Here is a 24731-nt window from a genome sequence, read left to right on the forward strand (position 1 = left end):
CTCTTATTATTCATAATATCTATTTGCAAAATATTTGTTCGGCTTCTCGACGTCTTTTTATCGCGCTCAATATTTTATTGTTTCATTAATCTCCAACGAATATATTCTCTGAATTCCCATAAATTAATTAATTAATCTTGTAATGCATTAGAATTTCCCCGATTAAATTCTATGAGACAGGAGATGCTGTATTAAAAGAACAAAATGGACGTCGCTGATGTTATCCCTACGTATATAACTAATTGTACTTTTATTGATTAATATTAATCGTCTATCACGCAATTTATAATTTCAACGAGCTAAATAAAATAGCCCGAATGAAGTTCATATCCAATTCACGTGAACGTATAATAATTTGATACGTAAAAAAATCGTTGGATTTATAATGCATTCACCGCGGATTTGATGCATTTACAACAAAGACGAGTAGTTGCAATTTAAAATAGAGGTAGAATAATTGGAGGAATTTAGAAGTGTCACTATATTATTTACTACTAAAATCTACTAAAATTGTTTAAAGAAGAAAGAACTTTCTATTTAGCTTCTACTTCTTGGAATTGATGCAGGCAATTTTTATTCTGCATAAATATCCGCAATCTACTTCTAAAATCTACTTGTACACGCCAGTTCACATTAACACTCGAAGGGTCGGCTGAAATTAGAGAGATTGGTCGAGACTCGCGCCGCCGCTATTTTCAGTGTTTCAATAGGATCGCGATTACGCTTCCAGATACTGGTGAACAACAAACGAGCCGATTTCCCAGCGAGCACGGAGAACCTGCACGCGTACCTGGCACATCCGTTCGGCAGTGTCAAGTCCGATTATGGTGTTCGCATCACGTGCACGCGCAAGGCGCCGATGGTCTGCGCCGTCCGTGTTTCCGGTTTCTACCACGGCAGAATGCGTGGCCTGTTAGGAGATGGCAACAACGAGCCCTACGACGACTTTACTCTACCATCTGGAAAGGTATGTCACGACAGCGACCATTTTCACCGTTCTACCGAGGACTGTTCCTTCTGCGGACGTTTCTCCGAACGCCAGTTTTCTAGGAGCTAATTTTCCAAGGGCTATTTCCACGAGGACTGTTCCTCCAAGGGCTATTTCTTTAAAGATCGTTTTTCCAAGGGCTAGTTTTCATATGGCCATTTTTAAAAGGGTCGTTGTTCCAAAGAATACAGATTGATGGTTATTTCACCAAAGATCGTTTTTTTAAGGGCTAGTTTTCCAATGATCGCTTTTCCAAGGGTCGTAGTTCCAAAGATTTCAGTTCGAAGGATATTTTTCCAAGGGATATTTTTCCAAAGATCATTTTCCCAAGGGCCAGTCTTCCGAAGGCCATTTTTCCAAGGGCTATTTTTCTACAGATCATTCTTCCAAGGGCCAGTTTTCCGAAGACCACTTTTCCAAGGGCTATTTTTCCACAGATCATTTTCCAACGGGCTATTTTTCCAAAGATCATTTTTCCAAAGGGATATTTTTCCAAAGACCATTTTTCCAAGGGCCAATCTTCCGAATACCATTTTTCCAAGGGCTATTTTTTCACAGATCATTTTTCCAAAGGGCTAGTTTTCCAAAGATCATTTTTCCAAGGGCCAGTCTTCCGAAGACCATTTTTCCAAGGATTATTTTTCGAAGGGCAATTTTTCCAGGGATCATATTTCCAAAGAACGTCTCAGTTATTTTTTATTATCGTCAGGCTATTTTTCCAAAGATTATTTAACCAAGGGCTATTTTCCCAAAGGTCGTTTTTCCAAGGATTAAATTTCGAAAGAAGATTTCAGTTTGAAGGCTATTTTTCCAAGGATCATTTTTTCAGTGGTCATATTTCCAAGGAAGATTTCAGTTTAAAAGCTATTTTTCCAAGGATTAAATTTCAAAAAAAGATAGCTACTTTTCCAAGGACCATTTTTCAGTTGCATGAACATATTGGCTGAAAATGTGACAGAATTATTTCTACGACATCGAAACCAATTTTTCCATCGATATAGAAAATCGTGTACATGTGTGTACGACTCTAAATGGCACCAGCACCGGATCCGTCCCCGGATCCGACGTGGCGTTCCTGGAAACAGGAAATTCGAAGCTCACGTGCGAAACCTGGGGTATCTCTCGATCTTCCAGGGGGCAATGTTCCGTTCGGTTCCTCGCGCTAATTGACCCCTAGGCTCCGCCAGGGGCTTTCGTGGGATTGATTGTCAGAGGGATAAACAGATTAAGGGGTTACATACATCGGGCAACTCGAACCGACGCGAGTTATATTCGAGAATTCTTCTCCGGTCTGCGAATCGTGTTCCGTCGAGTAAATCTATTACAATACACGTTTATTAGAAGAAAGCATTCATTGTAATTAAATGTAATATTAAACAATTTTATGGCATGATAGGGGTTTCTTGGGAATTATATCCGCGATTTTCTCGTATTAGATTCTTCTCCTTCGATATAAATTCACTTTTTTTAGATCAAGTTCAGCTTTTCGAATCAAGCTCATCGTTTCAAGTCAAGTTCAGCTTTTCAAATCAAGTTCAGCTTTTCAAATCAAGCTCATCGTTTCAAGTCAAGTTCAGCTCTTCAAATCAAGCTCATCGTTTCAAGTCAAGTTCAGCTTTTCAAATCAAGCTCATCGTTTCAAGTCAAGTTCAGCTTTTCAAATCAAGCTCATCGTTTCAAGTCAAGTTCAGCTCTTCAAATCAAGCTCATCGTTTCAAGTCAAGTTCAGCTTTTCAAATCAAGCTCATCGTTTCAAGTCAAGTTCAGCTTTTCAAATCAAGTTCATCTTCTCAAATCAAGTTCAGCTTCTCAAATCAAGTTCACCTGTTTAGATCAAATTCATTTGCTTAGATCATGTTCGCCCGTTTTCAAATCAAGTACGCCTTTCTTTTTAAGATAAATTCGCGAGTCAAAGGTACTTCTAGATTGTTTTCCGAGACCATCGAAATCGAATCTAACGTGAATTCGTTTAATATCTTTCATTAGATCGCCGAAAGCGGAACCGATTTTGGAAATGCATACAAACTGAAGGGCGACTGTCCAGCTGCGACTGCTGTCGAGCACAAAGATCGTGCCCCAGTCTGCACGGACTACTTCATTGGCCAAAGCTCCACCCTCAAGTAAGCAATAATATCGCTTTAATGTAACTATAACTAACAAATATAACCATAAATACAGTTATAAATATAGCTATTATCAACGCTTAAACATCAAGCGATTGCAACGGCTAACCGGTCGATTAACTTGGAGGCGTTCCGTTAAGCCGCGGGGGAAGCAAATTCCGGGGATAACTAGTTGCGAAGGGCGAAAGGTTTCGAGCAGCCGTTAACGGCGAATAAAACGTGATTGCAGGTCCTGCTTCAAGTATGTGAACCCGAGTCAATATCGCGAGGCCTGCGACCACGCAGTGGCCGCTGACCCTGCCTATGGAGCTTGTCTGATCGCCACGGCTTATCACTATGCCTGCTACTCCGCCGGCATTAAAACTACCAGCGTGCCACCGCCATGCGGTAAGTTCTCCTCCCTCGATATCAACCGTGCCGGGTCGCTCGACAATAAAAAAAGGACAGCTCCGGCAACGAACGTGTTCGGTCGATGCGAACATCTCGCCCCTGACGAATTTCAAAACGTTGTTCCTCGCTCGAATTCCAGCGAACTGCCAGGTCGGCGCATCGACGATCGGCATCGGCGACACCTTCAGCGTAAAGATCCCGAAGAAGGAGGCCGACATCGTGATAGTGCTCGAGCAATCGTTGCCGAACGACCAAGTCTACAAGGATGTGATCACGCACCTGATTACTCTGGTCAGGGACGAGCTGAAGCAGGCAGGAATACCGTGAGTAATAGTTCTTTTTCTCGATGGAACGCGGTTGCGATGATTCGAGATGGAACGATCGGACGAGTCGAAGAATGTCAATGCCTTGTTTTTAATCCGTCGAAGCGATCGATTCTTTCCAAGAATTCTTCCAAAGATGTCAAATTTCATTTCCAACTTCGTCAAGTACGTCTGCGAAATTCTAAAAATTCTCGTTGCACACTTGTCGTCGAAATCTCATCGCCGCTGTTGCAACTATCATCAAGTGTTTCCTGAAAAGCGGATCTTTTTTCTCTCGAATTCACTGATCTTTCCTCGGTTAGGCGCGAGCAAAGCTCGATCGGAGACACGCGGATAGCGTGACAAAAAGAAGTATCTTCAATTACAGCAGATTGTAATGTAATCGCAAATGAAACTCCTCGCGTGTTCGCAGAGACGTGCACATCGGTCTGATTGGATACGCTGAAAACATGCCATGGCCGCAACACTACACGTTCAACGGAGAGACCAACATCACCGGCGAGTTGAAGAACATCAAGTTCCGCGGAACAGATCCCAAAGCCTCATTCCAGGTAATTTCGCTTGCTGTTTTTTTTTTTTTTTAGTTACGGTGGAACCTCGGTCATCCGAATTAGCGAATCAGGCATTATTCTACTCGAATAGTAAAACAGTTCTATCATCGAAGTGTCCCGAGATTATTATAGTATCTCAGAGATACGACGGGTTCCTGAGGTCATTTCGAGTAACTTTTTCCTTTGCGAAAATGCGATCCGCGGCTTCGTTCACGAGATATTAACGAAAAACGGTGACCAATGAGAGACGAGCGCGCAGCTGACGCGGGGCGGCCCAGCCAACGAGCGAGCGAAGCATAGCCCGGCCCACTGACTCGGCTGCCTCGCGCGCTCGCATCTCATTGGTCACCGTTTTTCGTTAATAACTCGTGAACGAAGCCTTGAATTGCATTTTCGCTAAGGAAAAAGTTGCTTCAAATCGCCCAAGGAACCCCTCACCTCCAGATTTTGAGTAACTTTCGGACACCCTGTGCATTATATAATGCATTAATTGCGTCAGAACTCGCGAATGTGAGAGTAAACGGATGTCCACTGTTCTACGAATTTCGTAAATAATCCGAGCAAATATCTGCGACGTTGCAACTTCCGCCAACAATCGGAGTAAATGTTTGAACAGGATTCTTCCTTCTCGCAATCTTTATCGGGGAAAAAGTAGATCGAAATAAATCCCTTCGACGATCAGATTGCCGGCGAACACGGGTTTTCGGTCTCGTCGAGCATCCGTCTGTTTGCCAATCGACGTTCGTCCCACGGCCAAAGACGGTCGTCAGGATCCGGATGACACGCGTTCAGAGGAACACGTGTTCACGCGGCTCCGTTAACGATCGCGAGAATTTAAATCGCCGACCGATACGGTCTCTTTTTTCTCTCAGCTGTAGAAGCACGTTGAGTCAGAACTTGTTGCGATCGCGATTAAACATTCGTCTAGCTCTACTGACCGATTGGGCGAGCCTAATCGCCGTTTTTCCGCGCTGATCCGCGCAAACGGCCGTCAATCACGGAACCGGCGCGGCTTGGCGATTAAATTCACCGTTTGCCGTTCAATCTTTTCGAGTCGCGGTTGCTCGGATAATCGAAAAGAGTGCACGAATTGCACGGTCTCCGGAAAGTTAAAAGCTTCGCCAACTGTTAAAAGCTTCTGTTAACTCGCGCGGTCCGGAATGAAAAAAAAGGTTAACTCGAGCAGACGGCCGAAAATATCCAGTGAAATTTTCGGGGTAAATTGATCGTTTACCGGCCTGTTGAGAAATCAGCAGGCTTATTTAAAAATAGATAAATAGACAATGATTCAAATTCCAATAAAATACAAAATAAATGAATAAATGAAAGAAACAAAATAATATATAATAATAATATATTATATTAATATTATTATATTGTTATATTAACATTATAATATTGTTATATTAACAATATAATATTATTACATTAATATTATAATATTGTTATATTAATATTATAATATTATTATATTAATATTATATATTATATAATAATAATCTGATAGGGGAAAATGGAAGTTATTTATGACTCGGCCCAACAAATAACGGTAAATTCTCCCTAATCGAGGCTCAAATTTTACAAAAAAATGGACAATCTGAGATCACTGGGCGATCGTTTTCTCCTGGATCGCCAGCACCGAAGAATCCGCGTCGCTGCAAAATGTAGCCGCTATTTGTAAGGCGAACAACATCATTAATCATGCCGGTTGATTATGCAAAACGGCGCCGGAAATAGACGAGCACGTTTTAGACGGTGCGTGACGCGCGTTCGACCATCTTGCTCGCGATTAGACGGCCGATTCGTTCCTGGTTTTTGCGCTACTCACCGAAGAAAAACGATCGTTTCCAGGAAGTGGTGAACGGACTGCGGGAACTCCGAAACTCGATGGGGCCAATCATGCTCCCTCTGATGTACGCCAAACAGAGGCTGGACGTTGAATTGGGCACCCTGAAGCTCACGGACGCCCACGAAGAGGCCATCGGCTATCCGTTCAGGCCTGGCGCAGCCAAGGCTGTGGTCGGCGTCCACGCTTTCGCCTGCGAGAAGAGCCCGCTACCGATTTCCGTAAGTAACGTTCTTGGACAAGCTGTCTATCGATATACAGGGTGTTCCATAATTATGTTCACGACCGGCAAGAGGCGATTGAATCGACAGAGAAAGGGTGGGAAAAAGTTTGGGAAAACTTTTGTGGGAACATTTTTGTAAAGGAATAAGTGTTGCTTCCAATGACCTCGGTATGGAAGTACCATAATTTTGGGACACGCTGTAGATACTCTGGGATCAGCCGGGATCCGCTAGAGGATTCGCGAAAGTAAGAATATCAGAAGGGCGCGTGAAGTCTGGTCATGTAGAAATTTAGTTCATCGCAGATGCGTAGGTGGTGGACTGACGATTTGATCATTACTAATAAACTATTCATTTTAGCGATATTTTTACATAGAGTAAGAAACCTACACTGGCATTCTCATTTTTTCCGAAAATGAATCCTACTAGCCACAGTAACTGGTGCAGATTTTTTCAATACTATGACTATGGACCAGTTACTGAGGCTAGTGGGATTGATTTCTGAAGAGATCTGAAAAATACAGAAAACCAATTCCACTAGTCTCAGTAACTGGTCCAAAATTTTGCTATCCAGCTAAGTGGACCAGTTACTGAGACTAGTGGGATTCATTTCCGGACATGTCCCAAAAATCCGGAATAATTAAATAATATAATAATACTAATAAAATAATAATTTATAAAAGTAAGATAAACTAAGGTTCCCCCAAAATTTTCTTCTTCGAATTGTCTTATTCTTCTATTTTTCATATTCTCGAACAAAATAATTCTGAAACGATAAATGAAAGGGCATTTATGTTCTGGTTAATTAATAATAAACTGTTCATTTTAGCGATTTTTTCAATACTATGACTATGGACCAGTTACTGAGACTAGTGGAATTCATTTTCTGGACAGATGATAAAAATCCGGAAAATCCATTCCACTAGTCTCAGTAACTGGTCCACCTAGGCCGATAGCAAAATTTGGGACCAGTTACTGAGACTAGTGGGATTGATTTCCGCACAGATCCCAAAAATCCGGGAAATGAATTCTACTAGTCTCAGTAACTGGTCCCTCTAGGTCAACAGCAAAATTTTGGACCAGTTACTGAGACTAGTAGAATTCATTTTCTGGATTTTTGGGATTTGTTCAGAAATCAATCCCACTAGTCTCAGTAACTGGTCCCTCTAGGTCAACAGCAAAATTTTGGACCAGTTACTGAGACTAGTAGAATTCATTTCCCGGATTTTTGAAATCTCTTCAGAAATCAATCCCATTAGTCTCCGTAACTGGTCCCTCTAGGTCGACAGCAAAATTTTGGACCAGTTACTGAGACTAGTAGGATGGATTTTCGGATAGATTGGGGTGCGAGTATAGAAGAAGCATTGGTAACACTTGAGAATTAGAATCAGCTGCAATCGGTTTGGTCGATTCGATGCCGCGTCATTAATATTTTACACAGATTGGACGTCGCAGATTATTTCGCCGATTAGAACGAATCGTTGCGTTTGTTTCAGCTGCAACATATAAGGCTGATGCTTGGACTGAAAACTTACCGGGACCTCGGGCTCACTTATTATCACATGTCTTACCCAACCGGATACGAACAGGACAAAGCGTACTCGGTGGACGACAGGAACAATAATCTCGCCAGCGAGAAGGGCGACGTCTGCGCTGACTTCGCGGTTTCCGTAAGTGTTCAACAAGTGGCCATTGCCTGCTGACAAAAACAATGTTCACTGACACTCTACGATGCGGTACACCTTTTCTTTTCTTTTTCTGTTTTTTTCCCCCTGACATAAGATCATTTAGGTTCGCCGCTTTTGCCGGTAATTTATTTGGATGCATTCGTTTGGATAACTCGTTTAGATGCATTTTAAATAAATAAATAGATAGGTCAATAAATGAATGAATAAATAGATAGATAGATGGATAGATAGGTAAATGAACGAATAAATAAATAGATAGATAGATAGATAAATAAATAGGTAAGCAAATGAATGAATAAATGAACAGATAGATAGATAAATAAATAGGTAAATCAATAGATAGATAAATGAATGAATAAATAAATAGATAGATAGATAAATAAATAGGTAAATCAATAGATAGATAAATGAATGAATAAATAAATAGATAGATAGATAAATAAATAGGTAAATCAATAGATAGATAAATTAATGAATAAATAAATAGATAGATAGATAAATAAATAGGTAAATCAATAGATAGATAAATGAATGAATAAATAAACAGATAGATAGATAAATAAATAGGTAAATCAATAGATAGATAAATGAATGAATAAATAAATAGATAGATAGATAAATAAATAGATAAGTAAATGAATGAATAAATGAACAGATAGATAGATAAATAGACAGGTAAATAAATAGGTAAATAAATCAATAAATAAATAAATGAATAAATTGTTCGAAATGGTCTGTTGCAGTCGGGCGGTGCAGCGTTCAATTTGGATAACTTGGCGCATGCCAGCCCGAAACAGAAGAAGCAATTCGCCCAAGTGGTCGCAAAGAAGATCGCCGCAGGGCTCATTCACACAGAACTCGAGGAGGATTGCTTGTGCGGGTACCAGTACGGTATCGTTGGCCGTGCTAAGTGCAAAATTGTCGGTAGCAAAAACCTGGCAAGGTGAGATCCGCACTATATTATACATATAGTATATTACACGTATATTATTCGGTAAATGTATTATACAGTACGTGTATAATACATAGCACGTGGTAGCGGTCGTAACTTCTTCGATAGAACAATTTAAATGTGAAAATGGTTCGGATAATATAAAAATATACTCGAATATGTTCGCGTGACTGTGATCTCGCTGTAAATCGAGATCCGATCGAGTTCGAACGAATATTAATTATTATAAAATTATAATTATATAATTATATAATTATTATAAAATTATTATAAAATAACGAATTTGAAGATGAACGGAGTTCCTTTCTTTACAGAGACACCAAGGCTGGAGTGAAGGGTTAAAGGGGAGTCACCGCGTCAACCTACCACTATTAATTAATTAATTAATTTAGGTGTATTGTATTTTGTTACTTGATTGTAATAGGTCGGGCGTTATTTTAATACTTGTAAGCGGCCTGAGGGACTAAGACTCAGTCGAAATAAAAAGAAAATATTTAATCGTTCTTCTCCACTCGTCCTCGTCGTTTCTCGCGTTCTTTAACGCATCTTCGAACGCCTAAACTCGGTAGGAAAATTCTAGGATTACGTTAGATCGTGTCATAAATCATTGGATGGAATCTATTGTTCGTAGTTCATCCAATATGCGTCATCGGGACGAACGAGTAATATTAAATATATCAATAATACAGAATATAATATATCATAATATATTTATATATTATATTATAATATTATTATGTATACATACATAATATTATAACAATATTAAATATTAAATTAAAAACATTTTAATAAATATAAACATAAAATAGAAGCATTAAATATTGAATATTAAATATGAATGTAATTCAAAATAAATAAAAATAAAAAAATGCAAGAAAGATAAATAAAAGGAGAAGAAGATCGCACGCCGATTTTTCGCTGGAATAATCGAGCAAGCTTTTCGATCGCTGAACCGCGAACGAAAGCGACGGACACGCGATTCGCATGATACGGGACGTCGTCGATACGATTTACGGTATACGATTTGTACGGCTTACTTTTATTAAATCAAGATACCGATACTGCACGACCGCCAGCTTAATCTGAACTCGATACAGACTTCCGCACCGTTTAAGCACGTCGATACGCGTCGCTGTATGCGCTGTATAGTCCCACGAGGAAAATCTACGTGCATTGTTCTGATACGCGCTCAAAGATCCATTTGTTTCCCGCAATTTTATCCCGGCCGTCCTTCCACCTCGTCGAGACACGGGCCTTTCACGCTGATAAATCGTCCTCCTGCGAACGATCGTGATAAATCGGAACCACTCGCTGCTTTCGCAGAGAGTTCACACTGGGACACGCTCTTGTTTTTTAATTGTACGATTGTTCGCGGTGGCGCGTGAATTTGTTCAGAGTTTCTTCAGTATTCGTTTCGAATTTGAGCAGAATTCAGCCGGGATTTGTTTCGAACTTGATCTGAATTCCTTCAGAATTTGTTTCGAATTCGTTCAGAATTCCTACGGAATTTGTTTCGAATTCGTTCAGAATTTTTTCAGAATTTGTTTCGAATTTAAGCAGAATTCATCCGGGATTTGTTTCGAATTTGCTTTGAATTTGAATTCCTTCGGAATTTGTTTCGAATTTGCTTCGAATACGTTTAGAATTTCTTTAGAATTTGTTTCGAATTCGTTCAGAATTTGTTTCGAATTTGAATTCCTTCGGAACTTGTTTCGAATTTGCTTCGAATTTGTTTCGAATACGTTCAGAATTTCTTTAGAATTTGTTTCGAATTTCTTCAGAATTTATTTCGAATTCATTCAGAATTTGTTTCGAATTCGTTTAGAATTTGTTCAGAATTCCTGTCGAATTTGCTTCGAATTTGTTTCGAATTCGTCCAGAATTTCTTCAGAATTCCTGCCGAATTTGTTTCGAATTCGTTCAGAATTTCTTCAGAATTCCTGCCGAATTTGTTTCGAATTCGTCCAGAAGGATATATCCGAGAAACATGTAAAAAAAAGCGATACAATTCCATAATTCTCGCGTGGAAACAAGAAATCGAATTTTCGTCTCATTCGACGGGATTTATAGTTGCACAATGATTGTCTTCCTTTTCATTCGAACATAGATTACACACTACACACGCATAGCACCCTGGGTGTGAACGCAGCGACTTTCTTGCGGGAGCATTTCAAGTGACCTGTTACGCAATACCGATATGCGGCATTAGGTGCAAGTTGCCAAACGTGTTTTTCGCCGTTGAAATGCGGTCTTAATTAATGGATTTAGGTTGAGCACACCGGGGAAAAAAATATCTCTGTTTTATTAGTATCACCTGTGAGAGCCAGGACTATCCGAACCTAATCCTCAGGGCCGATCAGTTCTGGTCCGCTCCTTTTGGCGGGCCTTCGCCGTCTAACCGGCCGCATTTTGCATAGTTATTATCCGTTGCATTCGAAATTGTTAGTGGACGACGTGTCGGTGACCAGAACAGGTGTGTCTCATGAGGCTTCGGTGTTCAAAGAACAGATCACCGTGCTCCGAACTGTAGAAATCATCTGCTGGCAAGTAAGTAGCGAATTTATGTTGTAAATGTGTTTAGGAAGGCTCTACGATTTCGTGTAAAATTGTAGACGATTTTTCTATGAATATTATGAAATCGAAAGAAATCCGTTTTCGATGGAAAACTAAATTTTATAGGCGCAAATTTATAATAATATCTTCACTCGCACAAACAAACGTTTATTAAATGAAATAGAATTTTCGAAAATTTGTGTAAATAATTATTGGGGGGTGATTGTTACAGTTTTATTTCTAACGTAAAAATAAATTCCGTTGTTTATAATATCTTTAGTCGCAACAAGTGCTTATTAAATAATATAAAATTCAGTGACCCCTAGTTACATTTTCAAACTATATTTAATAATTGTACTTCATAAAAACAGTTTTCTATAGGAATGTTAAAAAAGTGAACTTCATTGCTCATTGTTCGTTAATACAATTCATAGAAAAGCTTTATAGAAAAAAAAGACAGTAAAATCGTGCAAAAATATGCAAAAATATACTTCGATCGAGTGCAAGGGGTTAATATCTCGTGGATGTTCGAAGCTGTCCGATCTCCGGAGTGACGAACCTAAGTGGCCTGGAATAGTAAAAAGAGTTAATCGGCGGACGTTAATCAATCTAAGTCGACGACAACAGGATCTCGGGGATGAATAATCGCGTACTCAGGGTCGGGGGTTGCACGGCTGCTCGCGTTTCAACGAAATTCGCGCGGCCGGCGAGCGCGACGTGTCGTTTATCATTGATTTTATCTGCTAAACGTAACCCCTTTTTACCGAGGAATATACAATTACCGTCACGCCTCCGGTGCCGCCGGTCTCGTTCTTCGGGTTCTGGCTGCTCGTTATCATCAGCTGTTCCTTATCCTTCCTGATTTCGTTTGGCTCGCGGACGAAAGCGTTTCGATCTTCCACTCCGGTTAGCGGAAAATGTCAAAATTAAAACTCGAAATTAAGTGAAATCGATCCTGTGAAAAATCGACTACCAGTAATTGTTGAAATACGATCTTGAAGACCAATGTTCTCATAGCAATTTTTACGATTACTTAAACAAATGTGTAGAAATTACGGTATACAATTATTGAGTATAGATGTTTGAAAATATCTAATTAAAAACTAAATTATATTTGCAAACATTTACATTTAGCAATTACGTTCCATAAGAATAGTTTTATTTCTTAACATTTGCAAATAAAAATATTCCTATGGAACTCAATTTATATATATTATATATTATTATATATATAATTAAAAACTAAATTATATTTTCAAATATTTATATTTAATAATTGCGTACTATACAAATACTTTTATTTTCTAACATTTGTAAATAAAAATATTTTCATGGAACGCAATTATTAAATATAAATGTTTGAAAATATCATGTAGTTTTTGAATATTATTTTTATTATATATATTTCTCTTAATTATATATACTATATTATTATTACACTCATTTATTACCCTCGCTAATAAAACCGCACGTATAGGAACTCATCGAGAGAAAAAGAAACAATAAAAATTCGCGAATTCAATCGGAAGATACTTTTTACCATTGATTTCGAGTGCTTTGGCCCCACAGTTCGCAACATTCGCGGCGCCTCGATCGGTCGATCAAGCCGGAGGAGGGTTGGTTCGACGATACTTTTTTAGCCGCATTTACTCACGTGATCGAAGTGCTCTTTTTCTTCAAAGCATCACCCCATCGCGATGACGTTAATGCTACGCTAACGTAACAACGTCGTCGTCGTCGTCGTCGTTGTCGTCGTCGGTCACCGTTGGTGAAGGCTCGCATGCACAACGTTTACGCTTGCCACCACGGTGTATCTACGGCTCGAATCGAAATTCCCCGCGAGGTTAATGAAGGAGGTCCGTCAGATAACGCTACACTTATTTTTAAAATGTTTGCCTTAATTGTCGCCGAGCTGCTGGCTCGCTACCGAGCCAAGCAGTTTTGCAAATTTTTACCGCTGCTTAAAATTAGAACAGGCGAGCCCTGAACGCGGCTAATACGCATTCTTTTACAGCAACGACGAGCTTGAATTTACTTAAATTCTGCACGATTTTTGCTACGATATAATTAAATAAATTAAATATATTATATGTATATATTTAAATATAAAAATAAATTAAATAATATAAATATATATATTATATATATTTAAATGTAAAAATAAATTAAATAATATATATATATATATATATATTATATATATTTAATTAAAAATACAAATAATATATGCTAATAATAATAATAATAATAAATAACTAATAATAAGTAATTCTATTTCGGATGAAGCAAATTAATAATCGCAAATTTTGCAAAATCGCGAATTTCATAATTATTCCACAGATTTTTCTCGAAACGCGTTGGCTGCACAGAAATAAGATAAAAATCGACGAAGTGAAAATAACGAGACTGTATAGAAATTCGCGCGAGAATAACTTTTCCTGTTTGAAAGATTAAACAGCTGCAACAATATCTAGCCGACGCGGTCGCAAAAACTTCGCAGAAGTTGCGAAGCGAATTAGCATGCTAGATGGAAGCTTCGAGACGATGCAATTGAAACACTTGGCTACTATTGTCCTCGTAATCTGAGGCAGACGGATCTACTTGACTGACCTACTTGGCCGATGCGAAACTACTTAACCCCTTGACGACCACTTCGCCCCGTCTTCTGCACAATAAGCGCGCCACGCGTGCCGATGATTTCAACAATAAGCAGGTGCGCACGAAACTGCTAATTGCAAGAATTCTCGGTGATATATTTATAGCCGTCGCTTTGGTTAATCAATTGTTTCGGCTAATTTTTTCACGTCGAAGAAATCATTTTTTCCATCGCTCTTTGTTCGAGCGAATGAAACGTTCTAAACGTACGTCGAATAATTCATTCATTCATAATGATACAATTAAAAGAATATTTTGAGAATAAAATAATCATTTTTCGTCGATTGCTTACTAAAGTAATTGTTACTATTGATTAAATTTTAGATCAAATTTGACCGAGGAAAAATACAAAATTAACCGAGTGAACGTTCGTTTAAATGATTAGACCGCGTTCTAGCAATTAATCGATAGAAACAAAAGTATTAGTGTGCTAATTGCTGTGAACAAAAAATCAAGCGATCCTGCGCGGAGTCTCGGATTTTTTTAAAGCTATTGAATAATCCTATAATTAAACAATTGTATAATAAAATAATTGTATAATTGAATAATCGGATGTGTGGAAATCGAGTGATTAGAACGAATCATCATTAAAATTATTATCATTGAGACTCGGATGAACAGACGTGTACGAGGTACGCGAGGAAGAAAAAGAAATCTTAGCGAATCCGCAGAACAATAAAACAATTTTCCGTGAACGGGGCCTGGTTTCCACTTATTTTTAACATCCACTCTTTAGCAACAGCAATTTCCTATCTCGTCGCCGTGTAAATAGAGGGAATTGCGGAGGACTGCGTACTGTTTGATTGGTTGTCAAGATAGCCAAACTTCTTCGGCGCGGTTTGCGTCAACTTTACAGGAACGAAGAAAGTTCAAGGCGGAGCTCCGCCGGCACCAATTTAATAAAAACTTTCCGCAAGCCGATAATAAGCTCCGTCCGGTAACGAGGAAATGTTATTTCTCGTATTACTGCGGTCTAGCACGAAATCGGAAGATTCCCAGGCAATCCGGAATTCGAAAAGTGCACGGGGGGTGTATCTGTTCGTTTCGTTGAAAGCGCCTTTCGAAAGGCGACGAAACGGATCCGCTCGAAAGTTCGCGAGCACGTTCACTGAAATGTCTTCGATGTTCTCGCGCTGACACCGTCTCTTACGTGAATTAAGATTTCCCTTTTAGAGATAAGTGCGCGCTCAACGGCTCGAGCCAAAACGAGTCAAGGTTTGCAAAATTACGGGAAACCTGTTCCGTTCAACACACAAGACTGTGAGCTGTTCTACGATTTCATTTTGAAATTCCTTCGGGAATCTTTACGATCGCAATGCAATTATAAAACGTTTGCGAAAATCTATAATTGCACCTTAATTTTACAATAACTTGGGATGCGGTTTTAATAGTTCCAATATATTGCAAATATAAACTTAAATTGCAATGCAATTATAAAGCGTTTCCAAAAGTCTATGATTTTGATTTTACAATAACTTGAGATGCAGTATTAGTATTTACAACATATTGCAAATATAAATTTAAATTAAAATCCAATTATGAAGTATTTCCGAAAGTCTATGATTGCACTTTAATTTTAAAATAACTCGAGATCCAGTTTTAGTACTTCCGATATATTGCAAATAAACTTAAATTAAAATCCAATTATAAAGCGTTTCCAAAAATCTATGATTGCACTTTAATTTTAAAATAACTCGAGATCCAGTTTTAGTACTTCCGATATATTGCAAATAAACTTAAATTAAAATCCAATTATAAAGCGTTTCCAAAGATCTATGATTGCACTTTAATTTTAAAATAACTCGAGATCCGGTTTTAGTACTTCCGATATATTGCAAATAAACTTAAATTAAAATCCAATTATAAAGAGTTTCCAAAAATCTATGATTGCACTTTAATTTTAAAATAACTTGAGACACAATTTCAGTGTCTCCAATATATAGCAAATAAGCTATTAATTTTTAATACCAGACCGTCTTGTACCGAGTAAAAAGAGCGTCATTTTCAGAATACTGCGCGCACAGTTTAAAACAAATTATTTGTTATCTGCTAATCGAAACAGCAGATCGTCTCTTGAAGTTCTATTTTTCTCGGTATTGCTGTTTGTGTTGCACACTTGTTATTTCACATCCTTGAACCGTTTCTTAGAAACGTCAGGAAATTTATCATTCCGCGAAGCGACGTTTTTAATTGTACAGATGTAAATCTTCCTCCTGGCCAATGTGACTTTATTTCACGTGTGTGACAGAAACTATGAATATCATCGTAAGAGCCGTCAGCGTTTCCCTAATTCAGGGACATTAGTCACGCGTCGGAAGAGAAACACAAAACCCGTCGCATTCGGTTTGCAAAATTAGCCGAAGCTTGAAGTTTCGATCGGATCGCGTAGAAAATGCATTGCGTTGTTTGAGAAAAATATCGCGAAGAATTCTAAAAATGTAAAAACAGTTCACCATTCCACGTGTCATTTGTTTCGTTCAGAAAAAATAAAAAACGTATCTCTATTAAAACAAAATGCAGAAAACATTAAGAACGATAAATCATTTCTCAAAAAATGTTCCAGATTATAACTTGTTCCCGATCTTTCATTTGCTGCATCCACTTCGCCATATTATTCTTTTCGTAACGTTTAATAACGTTTATACAATAAAATCCTACAGACACAAACGCCAAAATAAATAATTAAATAAAACGGAACATTTCGATTCGAACAATTACCATTTCTCCAAGAATAATCTCTGTCGCTTTCCTTTCGTTTACTCTCAAAATAAATGGAACTATGGAGATATTGGTACGACGATTAAAATCTAACAGAACATACAACAAAGTTTCCAAAAAAGAAAACGTAACGCAGCCGGGTTCCTCGTTGAAACGGGAAAGCAAGTTTACAGATAAACGATAAGAGAGAGTGACATGGATCAAGGCAGAATTGCATGCGCTAATATTTAAATAATTTTTATTGAATATCATAGGTAATATGAATTAGCAAAGATCATACCCACAGCGGCATTTTGTTTTTTAAATAAAGAACAATACTGCTCACAAAACACTGATCATATATACCTGTACACATTCTGTATGGCCTACACTCTCTCATCCCTCTGTCTGTTTCACAGCACCCCGCACCTCTCCCACCCACGCACTGACTTTCTCTCCCTCTCACTCTCTCTCTCTCCCTCAATCTTTCTTTCTCTCTCTCTCTCTCTCTCACTCGTTTGTTAATCACCGGCAACATCGTCTAATTAACACTTTATATGGTACCTTAGAGAGCACGCGCATTCGTGTATCGTACACCGGCCACGCATTGTCCACACACACACACACACACACACACGCGCATTACAAACCACAGCTGCACGCATATGCACCTAGAAGTTACACCTATAACGTGATTGTACCTAATAAGCATGAACTTTCCGCGAGGCGCGCCCTCGACTCAGATACGATTATAAATACATCCTGGAAACCATGGGGGTCCTCTACTTTCGTGAAGCTGCTCCAACGATAATTTACAACCCGCGGGGTTGTGCGCGGGGGAATGGTTTCGCAGAAGACTCCAGCTCGGTGCATCCCCGTGCGCCACGGCAGCCTTCGCGAATGGAAACAACGGCTGATCACCGGGCAGGCCTCCTTCGCCGATTCGTCTTACACCGGCCCAGAGTTGAGCGATCGATCGACGGTTCGATCGCGAAAGTGATCGTTTACAGACTGACTCTGCCTCTCTATATTCTCACAGCTTATTTGAACATTGAATTCGGAGAGACGCGCGGTCGCTCCCGGTTCGAAAGATTCGTCGTAGCAAAACTAAACTAGAAATCACAGCAACTTTTCTTTTAATTATATAATACATGATCTTGCTGAATTTCGCTCGCACCCTCCGTGCAACCCTCTTAGCCGCTCGCGGCTTCTATCTTGGAACATCGAATCGATAGATTGAACTTCTAGGATCTAAACTAAAAAGCGTCGCCCCGATCGTCGGCGACGCGCACATGCATTCCTCGTGCTACGTAGAACCGTCGATCGGTAATCGGATCACAGTGTGGGCCTCGACTCTGGGCCCGGCGCCGCCGTCCCGAATGATCAGTGGCAGTGAAATTCTACGGATCCTACGGAGCAAAACGTTTTTCGCCTTCGCAAACTCTCTTCCAACGGATCGGAGACCTCTCCTCGACACGTGTCTATGTACAAAATGAAGTTCGATTAGCGTAATAATATCGAGCGGGCGCGTGGCGACTGGGCCCCGGATGTTCTCGCGGCATTTCGCGACGGATTCGCTTTCGCAACGCTGTCATTGAATGCGCTGATCGCCGCGTCGCGACAGCCGATACGATTAATTAAATAGTAAGATATCGCTGTCCTCTTAACGGAGGCTACCGGAATACCAATTTCTAATTCGTCGCGCTTCTACGGGAGAGCGGCGGTCACAGACAAAATAAATAGATTCGATAGAATTCTCGCAACTTTGTTACAAGACGCACCACCACCCTTTCAAGATCACCGCGACGCGCGATTCTCGCGGCCGCTTGAAATTCCTAGAAAACGATTGTACGAATTTGATCCCTCGCAGAAACGCAGTTCTCACGACAAACACGAAACGAGACAGTAACGATGCATAGAGAGACATTTACGCTTTCAAGCATTAATGGAATATACAGCTGTCGGAAAATTATGCTATTTTCGGGTAACATGGGGTTCCTCGGGTCATTTGAAGCAACTTTTTCCTTTGCGAAAATGCGATCCGAGGCTTCTTTCGCGAGTTATCGACGAAAAACGGTAACCAACGAGCTGCGGTGGGCGGCACTGAGCTCCGCCCGCCCACTGACTGGGCCGCCGCGCGCTCGCCTCTCGTTGGTCACCGTTTTTCGTCGATAACTTGCGAACGAAGCCGCGGATCGCATTTTCACAAAGGAAAAAGTTGCTTCGAATGATCTCGGGAAGCCCTCGTTTCAAGGAAATGCCGTAATTTTCGGATACCGCGTATAAATGAAAATACCTGACATACAAACACGCTGCATAACGTCTTAACAACGATTTTTACTTCGAGTCGACTCGAATCTACTAACTAGACTGCAGTTTCAATGCATTCACGAGAAAATCGAGCTCGTGCGAATCACAATGCCGGACACACCGAACGAATATATTAACAATGCCAACGTATTATCTTCGCACTAATAAAATTACTGAAGAACGGAATAACTTTCTACCGGGTGTGTCTACTTCTTGCAACTAGATCCGCGGTCCGCCAATCGCCTTTGAGTGCCAGAAATGATTCGCGCAGCCGCGTTTCGACGAAACAAGACCGGAGAAGATTGAGCAACGATGGATACAAATAACGTCGTACAGAAAAGTCGCGGTGAACGCGTCGAACGTCCTCGGTTCCGTGTCGACGACGTCGTTGCGGCAGAAACGAACGACACAACTTTTTAAGCTTCGATCACGCTTCCCGAACGTTCGAGATTCGCGGGATCCGGAGACGCTCGAAGATCCGCGGGCCCAGCTACGACGAATACAAGTATACCGCGGCGTCGGTTGGTCTGAACATTAAAGTATCGTCGCTAATTACGAAGGGGAAGCCTAACCGCGAATCGTCCAGCCACCGCGGACGAACGTGCCGGCCGCGAGAGGCGCGGCTTCGCGGCCGAGCAAGGTCCTCGGACAAAGCAAAACCGAAGCAAACGCTCTGCGCAAGGGATGAGACCGCGGCGGTTCGTCGACGCTTCGCCACCGTGGAGCCGTTCGTAAGGGTCGCGTGTCCGCAGAGCGACCATGGCGGCACACGAAGGGCACACCTTTCCGGGGGAGGAGGGGGGCGAGAGTCTACTTCCGTTCGGGAAAGGAGCTCCTAATCGAAGGGTCCGAAAAGTCGACATTACTATACACATCCTCTTATCCCGATAGAAATCTTAAATATATCTTGGTAAGGCAGTGCCAGCACGGTGGTACATGTACGGTGGTGGAGGGGGGCCGGAGTAGTGCCTCTGATGCTGATGGGGCAGCGAGGACCTGTGCGAGCCCATGGTGCCGCCGGACGGCGACACGTGCTGAAGCAGGTGGGACGTTCCATCCCCTAAGTCCAGCTCCAGCTCCTGCTCCTCGATCAGCTGCAACGCGCCGAAGGAAGCCGTCGCCATCGCCACGTCCGGCATCACGCCGGACAGCTGGCCGTCGCTGCACGAGTTGCTCTCTTGTTGCTGGAACGGACAATCATTTTAACAAGCTTCGACCAAAGCTTTCAAACCACGAACGTGCTCTGTCTTCCATTCTGTTAACTGGATCGCCTTCGTTCTTTCAAGCGGGGGCTATTCGAATATATTTTCCTGCGCCATAAGCTCCTTCATCATCACCATCATCGTCGCATCAGGCTCTTTATTTTTCTGAATTTTCTACAGTTTTCCGTGCAACGCGACTTCGAACCGCAAAAATAAAAATGCTCGCGACAAGCAGCCGGCGGATGTTTGTGCAAAATGTTACCCCCGACAAGTGGGTAATTTTGGAAACTGGAGTTTTTCTAATGTTAAATTTTGTTCTTGGCCCTGTCGTTTTCGTCGAGATAGAAAATATAACATGGAAATGTTCGCTTTTCGGCACCGATATACCATTTTGTATTCTTCAAAAATGGAACCGACGAAAGTTCTCGAGGAATATTGTATTCTTAGAAATATCTCTCAGTCATATTTTCTCGTTAGATCAATGAAATCTCCGGAATGAAAAAGACTCCGAATCCTTACGTCTGCGTTCAAGGAATATCTTCTATTTATCAGATCTTTGTCCCCTTCAGAGCAAAGGGGGGGAGAAGAACTGCAGGCTCGTAGATTTAGCTCGAGCTTTATACAGCCGCAGAGACGAGAGACTGAAAAGGAAGTTAATTAACAGAAATCCTGTGATAAAGCGCGGACTTTAGTTTTCTTCTTCGGCGCGTTTTCTTTCTCGACAATACCAAAAGCTGAGGGAATAAATTCGATCAACCGTGAAGCTTGCTTTCGCGTTCTCCGCGGCTTGTGCACAGTCGTTGCAGTTGGAAATAAAGAAAGAACGACAATTTCGATTTGTTGTCTAAGCTCTGTGGAAGTTATATTGCTATATTGTGTTGTTACCGTCGAAGAGCGAAGACAAAGAAGAAACGTCGGAAGATATTCTACGAAATATAATTCAACAAAAATACGATGCAGTTTTCACAGAATCGTGAAATTTCGAAAGCTTCGCGAATTATATAAAAATACTCAATGACGGATTCACGTGTCGCCGAATTAATTGCTTAGGAAGAGAAGAATAGCGAGCAATGTCTGATTCAACAATTTGCAATATTAACCCGAGTTATCAATACGTCGAATAGTAATTAAAAAATGACGTCCGCGAACGTTCGGAGCGACGCGAAGCTAAAAATCGAGCATCGTGCCACACATTCCATCTTCTATCTTTTTATCGTCGCCGTGAACGACAGAAGATAAGGTCCCACTGAATTTTCATTTTCTCGAATTACCTTCGAAGATAATCATTTACATACAATGCAACGGCGGCTCATAAATAATTCCCATTACATTGCTGCGAAGCCTGTTTTTTATAACTAACGCCGGCTGTCACTGGCGATTGTTCAAGGATAAAACGATATCTTTTTTTAATGCCCGGTCTAAAATTGGATCGCGGTGCTACCCTAACTCAAACAAATTATTACAGAAGTGGCCGGTAGAATTGAGATCGGGCCGGCGACGCGTGTCCCTGCCGTGGGTTCTGGAAACGTTCAATCGTGCATAGAGGCCATCGATGATGCTTCGGACTATGCTATAGATCCGTTGTCGGGACAGTTTTAAACGCGAATGGGTGAATAAAAATTGCGATTTTTATGCGATCTCGATTATCTTGTCTCCAATTTTCTTTCGGCAAATGAAAGCTGTTTATACAAATTATTTTTTTTAACGCGAACGATTTCGTTCGTTCAATGCTAAGCACGCTTAATTAGTCCAATAGTAAGCAACGCTAAATTAAGTCGGTGTTTTACGTAACGTTTAATTAATTCAATCGTAAGAATCGTTTAGTTAATTCAGTGATAAGCAACAGTTAATTAATTCAATGATAAGGAATATTTAATTAACTCAATGGTAGGCGACATTTGATTAATTCAATGCTAAGCAACACTAAATTAATTCAATGCTAAGCAACATTTAATTAATTCAATGCTAAGCAACATTTAATTAATTCAATGCTAAGCAACAGTTAATCAATTCAATGCTAAGCAACACTGAATTAATTCAATGCTAAGCAACATAAAATTAATTCAATGCTAAGCAACAGTTAATCAATTCAATGCTAAGCAACACTGAATTAATTCAATGCTAAGCAACACTGAATTAATTCAATGCTAAGCAACAGTTAATCAATTCAATGCTAAGCAACACTGAATTAATTCAATGCTAAGCAACATAAAATTAATTCAATGCTAAGCAACAGTTAATCAATTCAATGCTAAGCAACATTAAATTAATTCAGTAGTAAGCAACGTTATAATTAATTCCCAGAAAAGCAAAGAATTATCCTTTCCGGAAACAGCGACGCTCGGTTCCAGGCGTTCCGGTCCGAACGAAAAGTTTTTGCGTCGGCGGCGGACGGAAAAAGGCCAAGAAGCAATCTGCTGCGAGGCGAAAAGATTTCTGCCGTTGATAATGGAAACGAACGACCCCCCCGCTCGCAATTTTCTCGTAATTTCGAATCAGTTAGGTTTCTTCGCGATCCCGGAATTATGGTGTCCAATTAACGGGAACGGTTCCCCGGGCGCGTTTCTTACCTCGGCAAGAAGTCTGCAGCTTTCACCCTCGGTCACTATAGCTGGAAGCTCGTGTCTGTGCGCGCAGGACGAAGCCGGCCTAGGGAACGTCATGTTCCTTCCGTAGCACAATGGCGGTGCTGTTCTAGCGTTGATGCCCATGCCGGGCGAATCCATGTCCTCGATGTCAGTCAGCCTCTCGTTCTGCTCCTTCACGTTGTACGCGGCCGTGTTCTGCGAAACAAAACCGGACTGTTTCTCTTACTGCTTTGCCACCGTTCGTTCTCCCTCGCCGTTTCACCCTTTCTTTCTTTCTTATCGTTTCTTTTCGACATTCTCTTTTTTCAATCTTTTCATTTTCTTTTCTCAACATTTCTTTCGGGCATTTTCCTTTTTTCGTTTAAACAGCGGTCGATTTTTCTAACACGCCTCAACGTAGAGAAGAAAACTAATTTTTATAACGATTTATGATCATTTATAATGATCCGTAATAATTTCGAATGATTCTTGTAAATTCGCTCGTTCGAACGGAGATCGATTTTCATAGCCGAACGTGGAAGAATATTTATAAAAATCAGCCGACGCATTTCGTGCACTTAAGGGATGATTTTGATGAATTTAACGGATGCACAAGATTTTGATGCATTTATTTGATGCATTATGCGCGCGGTTTCGTGCAAATTAGCGGCAAGAATTCGGGTAATTTAATCGTCGAAACTGTCGGAAGAGGAAACAAATTCCCCTTTAAGTTCGAGCACCTTGCACCATTAATTTGGAGAATTTCTCCTGAAAGCTCGTGGTTCTCCGTGTACCTATCGATTAGGCTAGACTTTTTCCGCTTCCTGCTACGTCCGAACGATTGTATAGACTCTGTGTGTGTGTGTGTGTGTGTGTGTGTGGGAGTTTGTGGGTGTTGGTTTGCAGTTGTAAGACCGTTTGCACGCCCACGCCGGAACGGGACGAACATGCCGTTCTATGCGCAGTCTTGCGCTTTTGTTCACCCACGGGATCGAAGATTGTAAAATTCTGCATTCCCATTTCCCACCCGAATATCCAGTTATCCGTTATCCATCTTCGTCCGCGACCTTTGCCCTTTTCCCGTGCTTTTTTCCTTTTTTTTTTTTACGGCGACCGTGCAAAACCGCCGGGCGCAACCGCGACGCGAAAAGCTGATTACACGTTCGACGTAATTAGAACGAAGACGAAAATATCGAGAATTCGCGAATTCGTCGATCAGGGAAATGCAGATTACTCTCTCGATGCAACGTAATTTCGAGACGAGCCGATGGAAGCGAATCGTCGAGCGTTTTTAAGAGACACGGCGCGTCCTCGTTGCAGAGCGCAGCAATAAAATCCGACGGTGGAAACGTCGTTTTGAAAAGCCCCGGCGATTAATGCTGATCCTAGCAGTCGACGTAGTTTTGTTGAACAATAGACGATGTCTAGATCGCGCGGATTTTATGCATTTCTAACGAGAACGGCTGAACGAAGTTAAGAACGAGCGACTGAAACGGGGGAAAAATATTTTGTACGCCTTGTTCGATAAATATTTCATTACAAAAAAAAGACGAAGACATTTAGTGTGTTTTATTCGATAACTACAGAACTAATTGTGCCCGAAAAAAGACTGAAAGCACGGCGATTGACCACCTCGAATGGAATAAAAATGAAAATCGACGT

The 24731-nt window shown here is 40.7% G+C and overlaps 2 protein-coding genes and 1 long non-coding RNA gene across 9 annotated transcripts in view; 1 reads left to right on the plus strand and 2 right to left on the minus strand.

Annotated features, from left to right (window-relative positions):
- apolpp (retinoid- and fatty-acid binding glycoprotein apolipophorin) overlaps nt 1–9580 on the plus strand; it is a 44522-nt gene extending 34942 nt beyond the window's left edge. Inside the window, exons 18-26 of the mRNA XM_076520483.1 lie at nt 731–967; nt 2975–3108; nt 3341–3498; nt 3641–3824; nt 4237–4375; nt 6227–6442; nt 7939–8112; nt 8874–9073; nt 9397–9580. Of these exons, the coding sequence (XP_076376598.1) occupies nt 731–967; nt 2975–3108; nt 3341–3498; nt 3641–3824; nt 4237–4375; nt 6227–6442; nt 7939–8112; nt 8874–9073; nt 9397–9424 (1470 nt within the window). The 3' untranslated portion in view covers nt 9425–9580. The remainder of the gene's footprint in view (nt 1–730; nt 968–2974; nt 3109–3340; nt 3499–3640; nt 3825–4236; nt 4376–6226; nt 6443–7938; nt 8113–8873; nt 9074–9396) is intronic.
- On the minus strand, nt 7961–11789 carry LOC143259192 (uncharacterized). Its single transcript, XR_013033031.1, has 2 exons — nt 11400–11789; nt 7961–8138 (listed from the first exon to the last, which is right to left on the minus strand). It is a non-coding gene; the product is annotated as an uncharacterized LOC143259192 (long non-coding RNA).
- A 1333-nt stretch (nt 11790–13122) lies between these two features.
- The window catches only part of LOC117221962 (BTB/POZ domain-containing protein 7), a 44755-nt gene continuing 33146 nt past the window's right edge, over nt 13123–24731 (minus strand). For 4 of the 7 annotated variants that reach the window (XM_033473348.2, XM_033473347.2, XM_033473345.2 and 1 more), the window contains 2 exons: nt 23073–23303; nt 17233–20484 (listed from right to left, as the gene is read on the minus strand). In XM_033473348.2, coding sequence (XP_033329239.1) covers nt 20197–20484; nt 23073–23303 — 519 coding nt within the window. In that variant the 3' untranslated portion in view covers nt 17233–20196. Of the gene's footprint in view, nt 13459–17232; nt 20485–23072; nt 23304–24731 lie in introns of those variants that run through there. The other 3 variants (XM_076520484.1, XM_033473349.2, XM_033473350.2) reach the window with 3 other exon arrangements.

This window comes from Megalopta genalis, chromosome 3 (assembly GCF_051020955.1).
Source record: "Megalopta genalis isolate 19385.01 chromosome 3, iyMegGena1_principal, whole genome shotgun sequence".
Lineage (NCBI taxonomy): Eukaryota > Metazoa > Arthropoda > Insecta > Hymenoptera > Halictidae > Megalopta > Megalopta genalis.